We start from the raw sequence: 20,181 nt of genomic DNA, 5'->3' as shown, positions 1-20,181 counted from the left end.
CCAGATACGAATAAGTGGAGTCTAACTGAAATCCGTCAGTGTGGGCTCCTGTAACAGAATATCACAGAATGGGTAGCCTATCGAACAAACATGTATTTCTTACAGTTCTGGAGGCTGGGAAATCCAAGATCAGGGTGCTGGCAGCTCTGGTGTTTGGTAGGGGTCTGGTTCCTGGTTTGCAGTCAGCTGTGTTGTTATGCCCTCAACGTGGTGGAGAGAGAGAGAAAGAGCTTGCTTTTTCTCATGTCTTTTCTAATAAGGGCACTGATCCTGTTTGCAAGGACTCTACCTTAACCTGATTACCTCCCAGAGGACTCACCTTCTAATACCTCCATGTCGGGGGTTAGAATTTCTATGTGCGAATTTTTCAGAGACAGAAACATTCAACCCAAATCATCTATGGTATTAGTAAGTCTGAAGAAAGAATGGCCAAAAGAGAAAGTCTGCAATATGCGAAGTCCAGCACTAGGATGGGCAGTGGGAAATCCAGACAGACCTTGAATCTTAGGGTTTGCTCAGTCCTGTGGTGTGAGAGGCGTGGTCTCCACGGAGAGGTGTTTCTCACATCCACCCTTGGCTTGAGTAAACTAGTCTTCACGTTGACCTCGGCTTCCTTTGCTCTGACTTCATGTTCACAAAGCTGTCCCTGTGGACTGTGAGGCTTCCTGACAGGCCTTGGAGAAGGGTGGGGAGGGGGTGCCATGGTGGGGAAATGAGAGCTATCTAGACACTGACGAAGGAGTTCATTCATGCTATCCCAATCAATTGCCATTCATTGGCATTCTGATGTACACATCAGTCTCTTGTGAGTCTGTGAGCCATGGTCTACCTGAGACTGTCAGCTCAGAACTCCCAAGGTCCAGTTGCTAGTGCAGCAGAGCTTCTAGATGCTCCACTGTAAAGAATACCCAGAAGCGCCATTCTGGAAGCCTCTGGGAGGACCAGCCAGCTGCAGAAAGGTGCAGCATCTCTACTCTGTTGTTACCCTCATCAACCAGGAAGGCGAATGACAAGTATACACAGAGCATCTGCGATATGCCTGACACTATTCTAGGCTGTATCAGGTATAAAAAAAGGGAATATTTTAGGAAATATCCCTGTCAGCATAAAGGTTTTAATTTGTTTGGTGAGAAAAGGTATGTACACATGAACAGTGAATAAATAACACTCTGTGTGTGTATCCATCTGTCTATAGATAGATATCATGTATTCATGTGCTCTGTTAATTACAAAACAGGGCAATACCTAACAAAGCATCATTTATATATTATAAATCATAAACCCTACCCCCAAAGTATCCAAAACACATAATGGACTATTTCTCTAGCAATAGGAACAAAAATATGCTTTAATCCAGGTCTGACTTCCCAAAAAAGAAATCAGTATTTTTTTAGACCATATATGGTATCAGTGGAAAACTCTGCAGTTAATTCCAGCTGTAAAAGCTATGTGTAAATTTAATATCCAGATGCATAAAGTGGACACCAGCAAATAAATTTATGGTTGTGGAAATATTTAGACACTTTGAACAAGAGTGATACACACTGAGGATTCTGTGGCTTATGAACTAGCATGCTTTGAAGATCTGACCTTTGCTCCTGCGCTAGCATTTTATCCTTAGAGTTCTCATGATGGTCTCTTAATTTCCTTCTCGGTTTAATCATATCTGTGTACGACAAGTCTATGTTCTTCAGTATGTCACTGAGGCTCAGATTCAGTTTTCTATGTATAGAAACCATATCCTTCAAGTATACACTTCTTTCCTAGAGTTATATAAGGTATATATTATTATTTTCACTGAGACCAGAACCAGGTTTTAGAGTGCACCACCAATTCATTCACTCAAGATCCATTCTTAGGACCCTAGTCTTTCCAAGCACTGTTTTATTGCTTTAAATTGTTTATTGTGTTTGAAGCTAGAGGACAGAGGGGGGTGGAGGCATGAGGCTTTTAAGATTGAACCTTTTCACTCCAGGTAAAGAAAAGAGTCCTGCTGGTTAAAAACCTCAGGTTTTAAAAAGAGCTTAGAGAGTAGCCTAAGTAATTGCTGCAAAAGAGTTGAAACAGAAATGGAGAGCCTCTCAGGAAGTTAGCCCGAGGAGCTGACTCACGCATGACAACGTAACTATTGCTCAAATGCACACACACAAGAAAAGGCTCAAACTTTCTTGTCTTTCCTCCCAAAATGATAAACTACAAAGCAATAAAGTCAGACCTCAGAAGACTTCATAGAGGTAGGGCCAGACACTGGTAATAAACAGAATCGCTAGAATCCAGAGAAGCAGAGGGAATTTAAGAAGGCATTTGGGGCAAAAGGAGAAGGAATACCTTTGTTGGGTAGAAGCAGAAGTTTCCGGAAATATAGGGCAAATGGTGGCAAATACCAATAATCTTCTCCCCGAACAAAAGTTCCCTTTCTGATAAATGTTAGGGTGAACTGCGCTGATTGAAGATGTGTGTTAGATCGCCAGTGGTCAGGGAACGCTTACAGGGAAGAATGAACAAGGGGGTGCTGGGAAGGAAAGAATGCCCTCCTCTTAACTGAGCAATAGTATCGGGATAACGGAAGGGACATTTCACCATGAAAAATACAGAAGCATAGAGACACAAAGCATGTCTCACTCTGACGCTCCCATCCTGCTTCATCCTAGAACCAAACGTGCATGACGGTGGCACTGATGGTGGTCCCGCTGGACGGGGACCAGATAGGGACCAGGGAGCGGGTGAGGAAGAGTAGTTCAAAGGATTAGCTCACAAGAAAGTGGACTGGACACACACAGATTCAGCAGGACACCACCTTCGGGTGGAGAGGGAGACAGCACTATCCTAGAAGAGCCTACAGGGCAGCTGGGTCACTTGGAAAGGTTTGTTGCCTAAGCTGAGTGGTGAAGACACCGATGTTCATTATAATTTCCCTTATTCCTTTTAGTTTTTCTGAAAGATTTCAGAATAAAATGTAATTTTTAAAAGGTACTGAAACCTTATAGCTGTTGCCCATGTGTCCTCAATCAGAATCTGCCTATGGCTGTCAGTAGAATCACGTTACTAATAAACAATATAATTCTTAATGCTACCTGCTTATGCAGGACTACTACCCCACCACCGAAAAAAACCCCAAAAAAGTCCCCTCTGATTGTTTCTGGAAGTCTATCTCATACAAGGTCATGAATGGTACAGTCCATCATCACGTCCAGCCTCCCATGGCTTCTTGCTGCCAGGCTTCTGTTCCAGTGAGACCTTGCGCCCCTCTGCCCTGAAGTCATTTCTGGAGGGCCCTCCACCGATACTGTCCAGGGGCCCAGCTGGGCCTCTGTGTCAAAGATGCAGCCTCGTGTCCTTGTGATACAACCTTTGAGGGTTCCAAAGTGGCTCTGTATTCCCTTCAGTCCTCCAGCATTCCAGAACCATGCTGTGCTCTGTACAGAAGTGGGGATAGTGACCCTTTCCTCTGCTCAGTTATTTTTTGTCATCCAGGCACCTAAGCTTGGCCTAGACTCAGCAAATACCTTGTGGAAACAACTTGAGCGTCTGCTCAGCCCCCCTTTCCTCAGGGCATAGACATGTGGCGGTGGGGCTGGGCTAAGAGATGGATCCCCAGGCAGGCAATAGCAAAGATCTCCCAAGCCCCCTGCAAATCATCCCCATAGACCCACCTCACCATTTGGTCACATTCATGCCCAGCAGTGGACAAAAAACCATGTTTGAGGCCAGGTCCCCATCGATACCCCTTATTCCCCTGTTTTAACTCAATTATAGAAAAAATGAGTTAACTTGGTCAAAGCCATTCTTAGGTCTTTATGAAGCCATGAGCACTGATTCTGCATGCAGCGTGTATTACGGAAGGCCTTTTCCACACCAGGCATGGTGCTAACTGGGGCAAGAGGAGGTCCTAAGGGTGGGCAAGACACACCCCCTTCTCAAGGAGCTCACAGCCCAGTGACGGGAAGCGGGATCCTATGCACACACTACTGGTGCAGTCTAGACCCTTGAACCCGGTGCTGCCTCAAGTTGACAGACTTCCCAGGTATTGAAGTTCAGGGATGCTCTTTGAAAGATCCTTTCCTCCTTTCTTGAAATTGGACCTTGTGTTCCTCGGTTTCCTATCCACATTAAACCAAGAACTTAGACAAGAAAAACACAATGCACAGTATCCTGAAAAAGTTAAGCTACGGGCCTCTGAAAACAATATGACAAACGCTGGAAAGAGACCAACTAAGCAACAAATATGGAAAATAAAAGCAAAACAAAACCTGGATTTAACACAAAAAATGAATGAATGATCTCTGTAAGAAATGCTATCATCAGCACACAAATGATGTTCGGATGTGTTAACAGGAACGTGGCAGGCAGTCCTGGGACTTCATCCAGGTGCATTTGGCCTTGGTCAGGCCTTTATTATGTCCAATTTTGGTTTCCCATTTGAAGAGTTCCTATATTTCAGGCTGATATTAAAAGAATTCAAAATAGGTAGAGGTGTCTAGCCTAGAAAAGATGAGACTAAGGGATGACTTAATACCTGTGGCCCTGATAGAGGTAAGTGGTTTTCAACTTCAGCAACAAGAAGTCTAATTCAATAAGAGAATAAATTGAGTATGAGTGTGGGTAGACACAGGGACCTTGACAGGATGTCAACTCTGAAGTTTAGTACTTTAGCTCTACTGTTTTGAGACGGGTATTCACTTTCTGTCTTGTATTAAAATTTTTGCATACATATCTTACCTCCTTTTGGGTTTGAACTTATCTTTGGATTCCCCTCAGCACTTAACTAGGTGATGTGCTCATAGTAAACATTTAGACAGTGGTCAGTGAGGAGGGGCAAGGGTGGACCATTCCAGGATTTAAGTGTGTGGCCACCACTGTAAGGGAGATAGGGGGTGGTAGTAACCCAGGACATGTTACAGGCCTAGGGACAGACTCGGCAAATAGTTGGGAGAATTCTCAGCACAAGCCATGAGGACTCTGGTGAAGCCCAGGGAGTCACCCAGGAGACAAGGAGGGGCACAGAGTGACTTTCCATAGCAGTCCCCACTCCTCCACCCCCAGCAGCCCACCGCACATTCCCACGGGAAGACACAGTGGCAGCTACGCAGACACGAGCAAAGACACGGTGGGGAAGAGCAGGCAAGAAAACAGGCCACTGGCAGGTAAAAAACAGAGGAAAGACAGATGAGTCTGCAATTTCTGTGAAGGGAGATGGATAAAGGGAGGATTTCATGAGGAGATTTTTTAGGAGGATCCATTAAAAAGCAGCGTTCTAGGACAACATGAAGCAACACTTTTGAGGGATCATGTTCGAGGCCTTGGGTGGGGAGTTGAGATGCCATCATGTGGAGGGAAGAACCCAAGAAGCCAGTGGAAGAAGGAAAGAGGTTCTGGCCTGCAGATACGTAGCTAACCCCTTCATTTCACTCCTATCCTCCCCTGTCTGGGCAAGAACTTTTGCCTTACTCTAAGAGTGTAGAGTCTGTGAATTTCTTTATAAGAAAAGTTTTCTTCAAGAGCCCTTCTAAAAATCCCTGTAAATTACTTGAACTGTTGTCTCTCCACTGAGTAGATTTCCTTTGGGTTTAAGTTGAGTTTCTGTAGGAGATGGAGAAGTGTGTGTGTGTGTGTGTGTGTGTGTGTGTGTGTGTGTCTAAAGTCTAAAGTGCATTAGGGCAGTCCACAGGGCACCCCACATACCTCTCTTCTCCCTGGGGAATTGCTCCAAGGTAGAAGCTGTTCTTAAACAACCACTGCAGACTATAAAGTCTGGAACAGATCATGTGGTCCAGTCTCTTACCTCCATGAAGTAAAGTTATTTTTTAAACTCATATTTTATTAATAAAGGACCACCCTTGGGTGCGAGCCATTCCTTTCTATTGCATTGACCTCCCTCAAACCTTCTCAGCCCAGAATCTCTTTGCTATTTAAAAACTAAAGTATCCAGACATGAAGGATACTGTGAGCAGTTTGTGAGTGGCCCAGATTTCCTTTTTCCCTAGTGGGAGTCCTGAAATGTCACAGGTGACACCTGCTGTCTTGCTGAAGGATGACTGCCCCAGTTATTCCCGGTGCTGATACATGATCATTAATTCAGTTCTCAGAGACATCAGTTCGGGAAGCTGGACTCTGACTACCCCTGTTGGTGCTACATGGTGAAAGTACATATGCCTGTCGGTCTCTGCGGGGGGGTGACAAATTAATTTTGGTACATTCTTCCTGATTTCTCTCACCTTGCCTCTCCATCCCTAGCCAGCTGGGCCTCAGAGGGCTGCCTGAAGCTTCCCCAGCCCTGCTCTTACTCATGGTTCACTTATCTCCCTGCCTCACAAATGCATCCAGTTGCCCTTTTACTGGCCTTTGTGCCCTTCCTGTTCCCCCCTGGTGTCTGAGCCAGGTCCAGACTCACTTCTCTCTTCACTGTTGTCATGTCAGTACTGTACTAGGCAGCATGGTTGGGAACTCCTGTGAGTTTTACTATCACAAACTGAAGACAGACAGCTACTTCCCAAACACATTCTATTCATAATAACAAGGGCCAACTAAGAGTGTGCAGGATTTCCCTCACCCTGTCTTTACAAGTAAGAAAATAGCTTGGTGGCTGTCCTTTATACAGCTGCCATTAGCTACTTTAGTCCATGAATGTCAGCATAGTACTGGAAGATTACTAAATTCTTGTTCTCCTGTGTGGAGGGTAAGGGGTGTGTGTGTGTGTGTGTGTCTGTGTGTGTGTGTGTGTGTGTGTGTGTGTGTGTACAGATTCTTCCAGGCTGCTCCATTTTATGAGTTTATTCTGAACATATCAAAACTATACTTCTCACTCCAAAATTGGAGTGGGTAAGGGGAATCAGGAGGTGAAATGTATTGCCAAGGTCAAATGAGTTCCTTTAGCAAATATATCAATTTTCTATCATTGTTGTAAAAAATAACACCAATTAGGTGGCTTAAAATAGCACACTTATTGTCTTTCACCCTAGAGGTAGGAAGTCCACCACAGGTCTCCCCTGCCTAAGATCAAGATGAGGGCAGGGCCACCTCCTTTCTCAAGGCTCCAGATAAGAATCCGCTTCCCTGCCTCTCCAGCTTGTACAGGCTGCCACAGTCCTGGATTCTTCCCCCTTCCACCCTCGTTGGTGCCAGCAAAGCTGTATCTCTCTAGCCATTCTTCTATGGCCTCATCTCTCTGTGACCACAGCCAGAGAGGGTTCTCTGACTTTAAAGACCCATGTGTGATTGCACTGAACACATTTTAGTGATCCAGGAGAATCTCCCATCTCAATGCCTTTAACTGAATCACTTCTTCAGTCTCTTTTGCCACGTAGGGTAACATATCCCCAAATTTTGGGGATTAGGATATGACAAACATTATTCTGCTGCCACAGCACATCACTGAATTCTTGCAAGGGCCAAAATTTGGTAGGAAGGGGAATAGTAAAATGCCTCAATGCATGTTTCTATCTCAGCTCCAGAGCAATAAACTCAAGCCAAGGCCCTGAGTATTTTATTAAGACCCCTTATCTGAAAGCAGATATAGCTCTATTTTTAGGAGTGTCTCATGGACTCTACATAGTCATTATATGTTGGGTGACAACATATATAATCAAAAAGATATTTAACTGTAATACATTATGGTACATGGAGATAATTAGCTTTGAAGTTCATTAAACTCTGTTTACTCTATAAACTATGACTTTGATAATAGTATAATATTTAAACAGGAAAACATCCAAAATTTTCTAGTTGGTTCGAATGAAGAGAGCATTTAACCTAACTGAATTAAACTTTTTCCAGTTGAGCCAAGAGTAGTTGCTTTAGTTCTGTTCCATAACATTGGGCGAACTATTCAAATGCTCATGTTTCTGTGTCCTCATGTGTGAAAAGAAGCTGTAAATCTCAGAGGTGTTTTTTATTCTGTAAAGGGACTCTCAATGTGTGAAGTTGATTGCTTCCCCTGCTATTTACCAAAAAGAATCTTAACCTTGAGTTGTGGAGATTTAAGTTGTCCTAGCCACTTAACAGAAAGCCAGTCCCATAAGTATCTTGGTGTCCCAGCACCAGTCTGCTCATTGTTTGTTGGGGATGAAGAACCGTATGCATAACTCAAGCCAAGGTGGAGTGTCATCTCCAGATGGAATCAACACACACTCCCACCTCAGGAACTGGAATTTGGTTGCTTTCCAAGCTGTTGCTGACCAGGCTCCCTTGTTCGGCTTGCCTGATGAGATCACCACACAGAATGCCATGGGTGCTGAACGGAGCCACTGTTGCTACATGTTCCCCCGTCAGGCTATTGCCCTCGCCTCTCCAAGGGGTGTGGCCTCCAAACACGCTGTATAATGCAGCATCTCACTGATCGGGCTCTCTCTCTCCTTCCCTTGGTCTTTGGTTTGCATTTTTATGTCATGCATCTTTCCCTGCATAAAAGGGATACAAGGAGTTTCTCAGATTTGATTTCTCAGTGGGAACTGTTTGCTTTGGAAGCCTCGTACCCCAATGCTAATTGAGAACAGAGCTCAGAACGCGGGCCTGAGAACTGCACCCAGATGAGCTTTTCGGTGGGCTGATTTCTGTTAATCTCCAGAACTGGATTGTGTAGGCAAGTGATACTCCGATCAGCTATTTTCCAAAAAGCTGAGCACGTGGATGGGTGTCTCTTCTTTGGAATAATTGTTTGTAATTCATCACATAAGCTACTGGGGATCCTGGCCCCTACTACCCAGTAAAAACATTCTGGAAACCTCCAAGCAATCTGTGCCCTTTACGACCTAAACTTGATGGGCTTCTATTAGAGAGATTACAGTAAAAAATAACAATCAGCTCTCTGATGATCCTCGGCGGAGGGGAAGGGTGGGGAGGCGTAGATTTGGCAGAGGACAAGCCCAGACTTTCGTCACAGGGACAGACCAAAGTGTTAACACAAAGGGAGCACACGGGAGCATCCCGCACGCTGCATTTCAGCCACAGAAAGCATGGCACCGCTGGGGGCCCGGCCCCTGCCCTGACACCCGGCCGCCGCCGCCCCTCCCGAGCTGCCGACATGCTCGCGGGCTCAGGACCCCAGGGACGACGCAGCCTGGCCGCGCTCTCCCAGTGAGTGCTCACTTCGCCTCTTCGATTTCACTTTTTCTTCTTCTTTTTTTTACAAAGGAATTGTAGAAAAGAAAGGAAGAAAGAAAAACAAAAGGTTGTTTTTTTAATTATGGGAGTGGGAGTAGAGAGGAGAAATCAGGAGGCAAAGGAAGGTGGCGAATATTTACTGTATGTTTCTGACCGGTATGAAACTTTCTGGTCTGAACTTTGTGGTTGTTCTGATTGGTTTCCATTTTTATGGTGGTTTCTAGACCATTTTCAGGGATTTATACCTAGGCAAGGGTTTCTGTACTCCAAATGCCGATCCACAAAGCGTTGTGTGTCTAAAGATCTGCTGTTAATTTAGACCTAAGCCCTCTGCTCAGAATGATCCATTTGCAGGACTCAGAGATTTTTGGCTAAAGCACACATTGCCCAATCCTTAAAGTCAACAGCACAAAGCCCTTAATATACTGGCCATCTGACTGTGACAGAACAAGATTGAGAGCACATGCTATTGATCAGGGAATTGTTCAGATAACAGGCTCCAAGGTTTAGGATCATGAAATCCTGGAATGCTAAAGCGAGAAGGGGCCTCTCGGACTGTCTGTGGCAATGCTCTCATTCTATAGATGCGGAGCCCAGAGGGTAACTTATCCAGAGCCGGACAGCAAGCAGTCCGTGGGGAAGCCAGTGTGTTTGTACTCGCAGGCAAGGGCCCTTTTCACACGGGCGGCTATCAGGTTTGGAGAACTTGGTGGGCCTTGGGGAAAGGTACTGCACAAGAGTAAGAGGAGCACATGGCCTCTCAGTAAATCTTCCCCATTTGGGGAAGTGTTGGCACTGATTCAGCCTGACAATTGTTGCTCCAGTTGTTCCAGCATTTGTGCAACAGCTAATCAAACAGAGGAACACTTCGGAGACCCAAAATGAGACCCACGTCCACTATATTAGCAGATCTCTTGGATAAGCCGTTTCCGCATGATCATGCAAGTGTGGAAGCTCAAAGGCATTTCAGAATTTATCTGTATAGTCCAGTGGTTATCAAACTAGTTGGGTTTTTTGGGGTTTTTTTAAACCAAATTTCATGTTACAGGAATTCTGTTACATAAAGGAGATGTTCTGGTTAAATAGGTGGCTTTGAATCCAGAGCTCCTCATCCTACTCCACTCCCCTGTCAGACCCCATTGCTCACCCCACTTCCTCTCCATCTCTTCTGCCCCATCCCATTCTACCCACTCCACCAAAGCCTCCTCAAAACTGCTGATCTTGTTTAATGCCTTTATTTCAGAAGAGGACACTAAGGCACATGATTGTGAAGGTTTGTCTCGGTGTTATACAGCTGGTCAACAGAGCCTGGAATGCTAGGGAAAGAGCCCAGTATGTGTGTGTGTGTGCATGCACACATGCATGCACACGTATGTTATGGGTCTCTCTATCAATTCCTGGTTCTGAGTTTTCCCACTCCACCATGTCTGTGGAACTTTCTCTGTGTCTCTCTCAGTGTTCTCCACTCACTCTGTCATTTCCTGAATTTCAAGTTACTGAATCTTCAGCTTCCAGCATGGTCCTCAAAAAATGTTTCTTATTATTGGATAAACCAAATTCAGTTCTTCTAAGTTCACGATTTTCATCTGAGTCATTTGAACACTCAAAGTCTGCAACTTTTGCTTTGGAAGAAGTGTTAGGTTAAATGCCAAAACAGGTGCCCAACAAAATGAATCCTAAATGCCTTTGCATTTGCATCAGATAATTTATCTCAGTTTCATCACCTAAAGAGCAAGATTGGCAGTGCTTTTTTATGAGATGCATTAAAATTCCTGAATGCCAAGAGCTACACAGAGTCATGTTATTTTCAGGGGCAGGTGTGAATGTCTCTTCAGTTCTTTAGATTTCAAGGTGCTGTTTAATTTGTTCTGGTAATATTATTGAGAGATTTTTCTCATGTGCAGTCTAATATTTTTACTACTATTTCTCTCATTTTCCCAAACCCTAAGGAAGTCTACTTAAGTCAAGATTTTGTGTTTCTTGTAAATATTCATGTGTTTCTCCATCAAGTTATGTTTCTCATAAAGAATATGTTTTTATGTATAGTGAGGATGAAAAAGTTTTGTTCTTGTGTCACATTTTGTAACAAATAGGGAAGGTTATATAAATTTTAAAGCCACAGAATTAAAGAAACATAGAAAATTATTTAGTTCACCCCACTGCTCTCTTAGGAAACTAAGTTAAAAACATGACGGGGAAGTAAAAGATTGGTATAATTTTATAAGATTCCGCAGAAATGACAGAAGAAATGCACATAAAAATGTTTAGATTTGTAAAAAGTATAGGAATGCGTGGCTTCTCCAGTCTCACTAGGGAATTAACAATTTCCAGCTTGCTAAATTTTGTAAAAAAAAAAATTTAATCGAAACTCTTTCCCTTCTTTAAAATAAGTATTACATTTTAAATGAAACACTTTCCAATTGCTGAGAATTGTCATTATGAATATAGTTATTAACTCAGGCTGTAAAACAGTGATATCTTGTGGATAAGACTCCCATCCCATCCCCAAATGGGTCCAATTGTTATGTGCTATCATCTGTCTTATTTATGTTTTATTTCTTCTAATTGATGTTAATGCACCCATCTCTGGCTATCCCACTCTCTATTTTGCTGTAGCCAAGGATATCAGGAAACCCGGTTTGTTAGAATTTGTGTTCAAATTAAAGTCAATAGTCCAGGAAGAGGAGCACTAAAGGGCCTTCTCAGAAAGGACTGTACATTTTGTGACTGTTGATTTATACCAAACTGGACATTTTTGCTGACTTTTGGGTTCAAAGATTGGTTTTAGGTTGTTGACTTTTCTGAACCTTTGGTTAAGGGTGAAATTACTACTTCCTGTTATGGAGAAAACATGAAAAAAGTGGCAGAGAAACAGGATATTGTGCTTTGCAAGTATTGGACACTTTGTAAGTAAAATTGCTGAATTGTTCATACAAGCCACCAGCCTACACCACATCTTTATGGAGGTGGTCTCAGCTTTCTGCATGTGTCTTCCGGGCTGCCTGGCCTCAGGCGCACTGGCTAGGTACCTGGTGGCTGGGGCGTCTGTTCCCCTCCTTGTTGATGCTGCTGGCCTTGCTCATTCTCCTTTCCCTCTCCTTGACTTTGGCCTATTACCTATCCTTGACGTGGGTCCTCACTTCATACTGCTTCGCACATCTCTCCCAGCCCATCAAAAATTGCTTTGCAGAGGCAGGTCTAGCCACAGCAGGAGGGGGGATAGCAGAGGAGGCTAAGTTGCTCTTGGCCTTCTGAACTGGGATGGTGAAGATGCGTTTTTCCCATAGAAACACAGCTTCAGTCCTCAGTACTAGCTTCAGATACATCCTGGGCTTCAAAAAAGGGTGGTTGCGGGCTGGCCCGAGATTCCCAACTGCCATGTATAATGATGTTTGAAGTTCCAAAAACCAATTTGCAAATTAAGGTTTTGGAAACAAGCTTTTCATAAATGTAGGACTGCCTGGATTCATTTCCAGACCTAATTGAATTTTTAAAAGGAGCCTTAAAAAATCTGTATACCTCACTCATTTCCATGCATTCATTCAACAAATATTCATTGAGGGTTTCCTCTGCCAGTTAGAGCTGCTGGACTAGGCACTAAGAACATAAAAAAGGACGTAACACAGGCTCTGGTTCCAAGATGATCTCCTCTTTCAGCCTCCCACCTCCTGCATTTCTTCATCCTCCTCCCACCCCTGCCCCGCACATGCGCACACGCGCAGGTCCCTTTAGGGCTGCGGGCGTTCAAAGGAGGGCAGCCGCCTGCTGATCAGCTTGAGCTGGCTTAGTGTCTTCCTTCTTTTTCTCCTCTGGCGGGCTGAAAGAAATGCAAGTATACAAATACAAGTTTTTTCAGCTTATACTTAAGATAACTTAAGTATAATAAACAAGTTTATTTTGTGACTTAGTGTCATATATACACGTGCACATATTTCACCTTTGAATACAAAAATAGTGCTCACTTCTGATCCCTTCTGATTTTTTCTTTTCTTTTAAGTTGCACCACAGATTTCTTTTTTTCAATTTTCTTGAGGTATGAGTGACAAATAAAATTGTGATACATTGAAAGTGTGCCATGTGCTGATGTGATACACATCCACATTGGGAAAGGGCTCCCACCGCCAGGTGACACTTCCATCACCTCCCATAGTTACCTTCGTCCTTCTCTCTTTCTTTCTCTCTTTCTTGGTGAGAACACTTAAGTTCTACTCAGCAAATTTCAGTTCTATAATGCAGTATTATCAACTGTAGTCCCCCTGTTATACTTCAGATCCTAAGACTTTATTCATTTTATAACTGAACATTTGTACCCTTTTACCAGCCTCTCCCTATTTCCCCTATCCCCCAGCCCCTGGCAACTACCATTCTACTTTGACTTTAATTCCACATATAAGTGATACTATGTAATATTTGTTTTCCTCTGTCTGGCTTATTTCACTTAGCATAATGCCCTCCAGATTCACTCATGTTGTTGTAAATTGTATATATATATATATATATATATATATATATATATATATATATATATATATATATATCTCACATTTCTTCATTCATTTCTCAACAGACACCTATTTCACCCATTTCCATACATTGGCTATTGTGAGTAAAGGGACAGTGTACATGGGGGTGCAGATAGCTCTTCAAAATAATGATTTAGTTTCCTGCCTGCTAATATTTTCTATACTTTGCAATTTCATTTAAAAATACTGGTCATGACCCACTACACAGATTTCAGAAGCCTCAAAACCACTGAACATTTCCATGATGTTGGTACTGCTGGCCCCTGCCTTCAGAGCACCTTAGAAAGCTCTGCTATCCAGTGACCATGCTGGCTGCCTGCTGCAGGGGTCAGCCTGGAGGTCAAGAAGAGGCTTTCTGGATGGGAAGTAGAGGGTCTAGCTCCTTCAGTAATCAGCACTGTGATCCTCATGAAGCCACTTCAGCTTGCTGCATCACTGCTGTAAAACAGATGCTCATGCCTGCTTTCTGTAACTTGCAGGGCAGCAGGGATATCCAGTGTAATGACGTGTATTCAAATATGTGGAAAATATTAAGTACAAAACAACTGCAGGTCATTGTTAAATAACCGTATTTTTTCTCAATTAAAATTTAATATCAGAGGAACAATTTGGAGGGGCCATTTGTTCTTTATAGAGCTGGGAACAGATTCCTTGCATGGGCTACGATTTATACATAAAAATCTCCAAGCAGCATTTGTGCTGTTGTGACTAGGTTTATTTTTAAGAAGCTCACCAAATCATCCTCACTCCTCTGCCTTTAAGTACTTTTTCTGGTTATAAAATCAAGGAAGCAACCAAAGGAAAAAAAAAAAATCGAGGAAGCTACTAGGTGATCGGTAGGCTTTTAACTCATGAGCCAATTTGTGCAGTAGTCTGCTTTGCCTGATAGGATCTGCTCTAGGCCACTGGATTTACAAACACCAATTTCTACTGTTTTTAAGACTACTTTTTATTAAAAACAACTGACATGAAACAGAAGTAACCAGTACAGAAGATAATTTTATTAAGAAGGGTCTAAAATGACAAACTTCCAGAGAAAACATGGTACTTTTCTCATTGATCTTTCACCTTTTCTTTATAACTTTATTGTAAACCTCATTTCATGCAGACATTGATTGGAAGACTTCTTTCAATTCCTGGTATTTTTATTCAGGGTCTGGTACTTTAGCCTGATATTTTCTGTCCCGATGAATTCCTATTTAGGGCCTATGTCACCCTAGACATTTGCCTCTTGGCAGGCTCGCTCTGCCTGCCGTATTAGCCCTCCGTGTTTTTTCCTCACTTTTCCATGACTGCTTTCTGATCCTTACAAAGAATGTCCACGTTTTCTAGAAACTGATTATCTAAATCACTCTGCCTTTTACTTTAAGAGAGGAAAAATAAAATAATAATCCAGGAAAACAAAGATTATATCCACCCCAAAGAGAAGGAAATAAATCTGACATTTTTACTTTCTGAAGAATGGAAACATTCTTTACACAGTTCAGCCATATGACACCAAGGGCGGCGATTCCTAACCACCCTGTGTAGTTTCCAGAGCAAAACATATCAAGTGCATAAAATTTAAGCGATTTTTTTAAAGCTTACTTTAGGCTGATATCATGACATTTATAGCTTCTGTGCAGATAATTTCCATAACTAATAAATTTTATGATCTGCTTAAGAATGAATTGAAGAACACTGTGTTCATACCACTTACTAATGAATAAGTGAAGGGGGTTTACGTACACTGAACCTTTGGAGCAGAAGGGATGGCTTTAAGAGGAACCTTTCTCACCTCTGCCAGGTCACAGGTAGCCTTTTGGGAGTGAAGCGACACTCCACGTGGGGAAAGGGGCTCCATTCTCCTTCTATTGGCCGGACCCAGCTTTCACAGCACGAAACAGGCGCATCCTGGCCAGGCAAGGACTAGAGCCAGATATCCTGACTCCCACATCTGTGATCAGACCTCACTCAGTGTATTACTAAGTGTGTGACCTTGAGCAGGTCACTTAACTTCACTGTGCCTACATTTCTTCATCTGTTAAAAAAAAAAGTATATAATATCTGCTTGGCAGGTTTACTGAGAATTAAAGAAACGAGGCATGCCGAAGTATTTGAATCACAGTGTTACATACCCTACCTTTCCCTTCACCCTGAGCCCTCCTCTTACTAAAGACCCCAGAAAGTGAGGGCTTGGCATCTTATACAGACAAAGCAACTGACCCTGGGGCAAAAGGTCGCTGAGTCCAGGTTGTGATTGACCTGTATTCATTAAAACGTCCCTCTACTGCAGAAAAATTAGAGGAACTCTTCATCTCAGATTTTAGCTGTTCCATCCACTTACTACTTAAAAATGATAACTGCTGTACTTTGGGCAACTTAGAAGTTAAAGGAAACTTGCTAGAAGTGGACGTTTGGGGCAAAATATTGAATTACTGCTTTCCCTAGTTGGCCTAAACCAGATTCACTGTAAAGGAGAATGGTAGTAGGAAGTAGGGATTTGTCTGCCAGAGATTTGGATGCCACCAATCTTTCAGTAATCTTGACGGATAAAGAGAGTATAAATTTTTTTAAAAAATTTTCAGGAAAAATTAGTGAGAGAAAAAAAAATGGACTTCGAAATCCACATAGACTTGGATTCAAATACTAGTCATATCATCTTTTAACTGTGTGCCCTTGAGCAAATTACCTAACCTCGCTGATTTTCCCAGTTTGTTCACCTACAAAAAGATGAAAATATCTGTAAGGTGTTTAGGACAGTGATGAGCATTTAGTAAGTGCTCAGAAATGTGTGTCTGGTGGTGGGGATGGTCAACAATGACCATCGTTGCCATGAACTGGGTTCCTGGGGGATGAATCTCAGGCAGCTTCTGGGTAATCTTCAAAGTGTGAGTGACCTACGGCTGCCAAAACAAACTCCACAAACTGGGTGGCTTAGAACAACAGAAACTCATCATCTCAATAGCTGCTGAAGTCAAGGTGTCAACAGGACCAGGATCCCTCTGAATCCTGGAGGGGGAGGATCCTTCCTTGCCTCATCCAGATTCTGGCGGCCCCAGATGTTCCTTGGCTTGTGGCAACCAAGCGCCCATGCTTCCGTTATTTCACATGACATTCTCCCTATTTCTCATCACATCCTCTTCCTCCTGTGTGTGTCCGCCTCTGTGTCCAACGCTCCCCTTTTTATAAGGACACCAGTCGTACTGGATGAGGGCCCACCCTTAATGACCTCACCTTAACTTGATACATCGGTAATGACCTTATTTCCAAATAAGGTCACATCTTGGGGTACTGAGGGGTTAGGACTTCAATATATTTTTGAAGAGGACACAATTCAACCCGTAAAACAAGTACACAGACTTCCTAGAATTAAATGCAGCAAACCTGGGCCTTACCTCTATATTTTGAAGTTTTCTGAGGCCTTCACAAGTTGGGCAAACCTCATGCATCCTCATGAGACCTCAAGTGAAAATGGTATTCTGATATGACTTAGCTGAGTAGTGACAGTTCTTGATCATAACAGGGTGATACCTTCTCAGACTCAAGCCTGGTAGAGGCTTTCCTTTTGACATCACTGAGTGAGGGCACCCAGGACATTTGTACAATCTCTACTTACCCCGAGGGAAACAGCCTTGAAGTCATAGATTGAGTGTCCCTGCCTATAAGGAGTTGGCATCATAACAAGGCTTTATTTTCCACTTCCTGTTCCTTCCTTGTATACATTTCTAAATTTCTGGCCTTACTCAAACATTAAATTTGCCCAGGGAAGTATTAATGGGTCTGTCTCTCTTGGATCTGACGATTTGCAGGCTGGGAGGGGGACCCTGTAAAACATTCCCTCTGCCCAGGGAGTGGAGGTGTGGCATCCGGCTGCCCCTAGGAGACCAAGAAGGCTAGAGTTTTATGAGCCCCCCTCAAACCTCCAGGTAAACCGCCGACAAAGAGCCCCAGATACCAGAGAAACAAAAGGAGCACAGCACAGCTGAAAACTGAGCGTATGAGAGTATAAATTTACAACTTACAGTGGAAGGCATCTTAATAAATCGTATGTGCGGCTGGTTCAAGAAAATGAATCACTCAAATAAATAGAAGATGCTAAAAATCATCAAAAAAAATTGATTAACAAAGTAGAACCAGTCAGTCCTTAAACTGAGTACTGTGTTAGTTTCCCAGGGCTGTTGTAATAAAGTACTACATACTGGGTGGCTGAAAGTGGCGGGCACAGTTTCCTTCCACAGCCGTGAGGGACATCTCCCAGCTTTTGGTGGCTGGCTGGCAGTCTTTGGTGGCCTTTGGTGTGTAGAGTCACCACTCTGATCCTCTGCCTTCCCGTGGCATTCTCTTTGTACTTCATCACATAGTCCACCCTCAATCTTTGCTTGTTCCTGTGTTCATATTTCCCCCCTTTCTAAAGGACACCGGTCCTATCAGATGAGGGCTCTCCCTAATGACCTCGTCATAACTCCATTACCTCTCTGTGAAGGTCTAGTTTCCAAATGAGATCACATTCGGAGGTACTGGGGGCTAGGGTGTCAACATACTACTTTTAAAGGACGCAATTCAACCCATACCGAGAACTGAAGATTTAAAATACTTTAACACGACATCTCATAATTGAATTCATGAACAGTAAGTGGAATAATTTTCTTGTACAATTCCAGTGCCAGCTGGCCGAAGGATACCAGGGTGGCAGGGCCATCTGGGCCCTCCAGTGGCAGGGTGTCTGAAGCCATTCCAGGGAGGCTCAGAACCAACCTCCACGTGTAGCGCTCAGAACCATCAATTCTCCACTGAGTTTGGGTGTTAAGCCAGCCCCGAAGGATAGAAAAGAGATTATCCCCTTGCCCTGGGACACATGCATTTTCTGGCATGGGAAGATAAAGCTGTCTGACACTAAATTTCCATCTATAATTTAAGGAGAAGTGACATGGATTAAGAGAGAGCACAGAAAATGAGAGAGAAAAGGCATTTCGTTTACTGGACATTTTTAGCAGCAGCTCTCATCCCACACTCCTCAAAAGAGAAAGACAGGCAAAAGGTAGTCAACAAAGGAGGAATAAGGGAATACCCACAGAAGATAGGAATTTTCCCCTACATTTATTCCCCATTTCTCAGCCTACTCTGGTGCCATTATTTCCAATGAAAAGGAGTATAAGATCCTTGAATTAGAAAAATCCTTCTACCTGATTCTACCTTTATGCTTAGAAACCAGCAGCAAACCTTAGAAGATGTGTAAGTACAGAACCTACTTCCCATATGATGATGATATGAAGACAATAGCAATAGTGATAATAATAAAATACTAAAAGTGGTTAACCCTCATACAGAGCTTCCTATGTGCCAAGACGCATAAGTATCGTGTGTACTCAATGCTGTTGTATGGATTAGATGAGACGCATTCTAGGCACTTTACAAATGTTATTTCATTTAATCCTTCACAAACATGAGTTGAGTACCATCACCTCCATTTTACAGATGAGGAAAATGAGGCCAGAGGAGTTGATTCATGGGCCCACCTCCTCCCTGCCTGGGTGTGTGTAATGGCTGGCTGGCTCCTGGCTCCAAGTTGGCCCCAGGCTGAGCAGCTCCTGGTGACTCCCTTGCTCTCTCCAGCTGAACACTTACCGGATGTTATTCCTGCCTGTGCTTTCACAGCTCTAACCTCTGGTCTTTGAGTGGGAGAATCTGGCAGGGGCTGTAATATGCCGTCAGATCCTGCTTGGTGAGCAATCTTCTCCTCCTGACAGAGCAGGCCTACCCAGGGTAGGAAGAGTGGTCTGGGGAGGGTCTTTGATCTTTCTTGATTCTTTACCTGAAATCACCAGCCCAGGGGACTACATACTGCAGTAAGGGCCCTACAAAGAGACAAGGAGCACCCTCTTTCCCCAGGGGGAGACCTGCATTTCCATAAAACTAACAGCTCCTCTCATTTCATTTGTACTATTTTCACATGACTTTATTATGCCAGTTAAAAGAAAATAAACTTTACAAGTAATTGTGAACTTCTCCATATCTTAAACTCTAGATTCAGTCCTGTCAAAGTCAAAGAACTGAGACCTGGAAAGAAATGGATGTGTGTGTGTGGTTAGTGGCGCAAGAACCCAGACTTTGGGGTCAGCCAGATGATAGCTAAAAATCCTGAGTGTGTTATCCTGGGCCAGCAATCGTACTTCTCCATGCTGGGTCTGCTCCTCTGGACTGTTAAATAAGAAAGAGCATGTCTGTTCAGTGGTACAAATTACATGAGATGCATAGTGTCCATTGCCTGGCATCTAAAAAGCACTGCACAAATGGGAGTTATCACCAATGTATAAGCTTCCTTGTCCTTTTAAACAATTTGTTTGCTTCACTCACTCAAAAGTCAAGGTTGACTGGTCTGGCACATTCCTCTTGTTTTTGTTTTTAATCACCAGTGTTACTGTTTATTTTTAAATAGACAATAGCTGTTGTGTTTGGCTTTTTAGCCTTAACATTTACCTACAGCTTTAACAAGGAGTCAAATTTAACGGAGCTGGTCGTTAGCAGCAGCCCAGCCCCAGCAGAGTGATGTGATTCCTGGGGTCCCCTACCGTCTCCT

The 20,181-nt window shown here is 43.3% G+C and overlaps 1 protein-coding gene across 12 annotated transcripts in view; it reads left to right on the top strand.

The window, feature by feature from the left end:
- Positions 1–20,181, top strand: part of CALD1 (caldesmon 1) — a 183,319-nt gene that overhangs the window by 107,547 nt on the left and 55,591 nt on the right. For 7 of the 12 annotated variants that reach the window (XM_073238424.1, XM_073238423.1, XM_073238422.1 and 4 more), the window contains exon 1: positions 8,792–9,072. The exons of the other annotated variants lie outside the window; for them this stretch is intronic. In XM_073238424.1, coding sequence (XP_073094525.1) covers positions 8,807–9,072 — 266 coding nt within the window. In that variant the 5' untranslated portion in view covers positions 8,792–8,806. Of the gene's footprint in view, positions 1–8,791; positions 9,073–20,181 lie in introns of those variants that run through there. 12 annotated transcript variants of the gene reach the window in all.

The sequence above is a fragment of the Manis javanica genome, chromosome 6 (assembly GCF_040802235.1).
Source record: "Manis javanica isolate MJ-LG chromosome 6, MJ_LKY, whole genome shotgun sequence".
Classification (NCBI taxonomy): Eukaryota; Metazoa; Chordata; class Mammalia; order Pholidota; family Manidae; genus Manis; species Manis javanica.
This window is presented reverse-complemented; position numbering and strand designations above follow the sequence as displayed.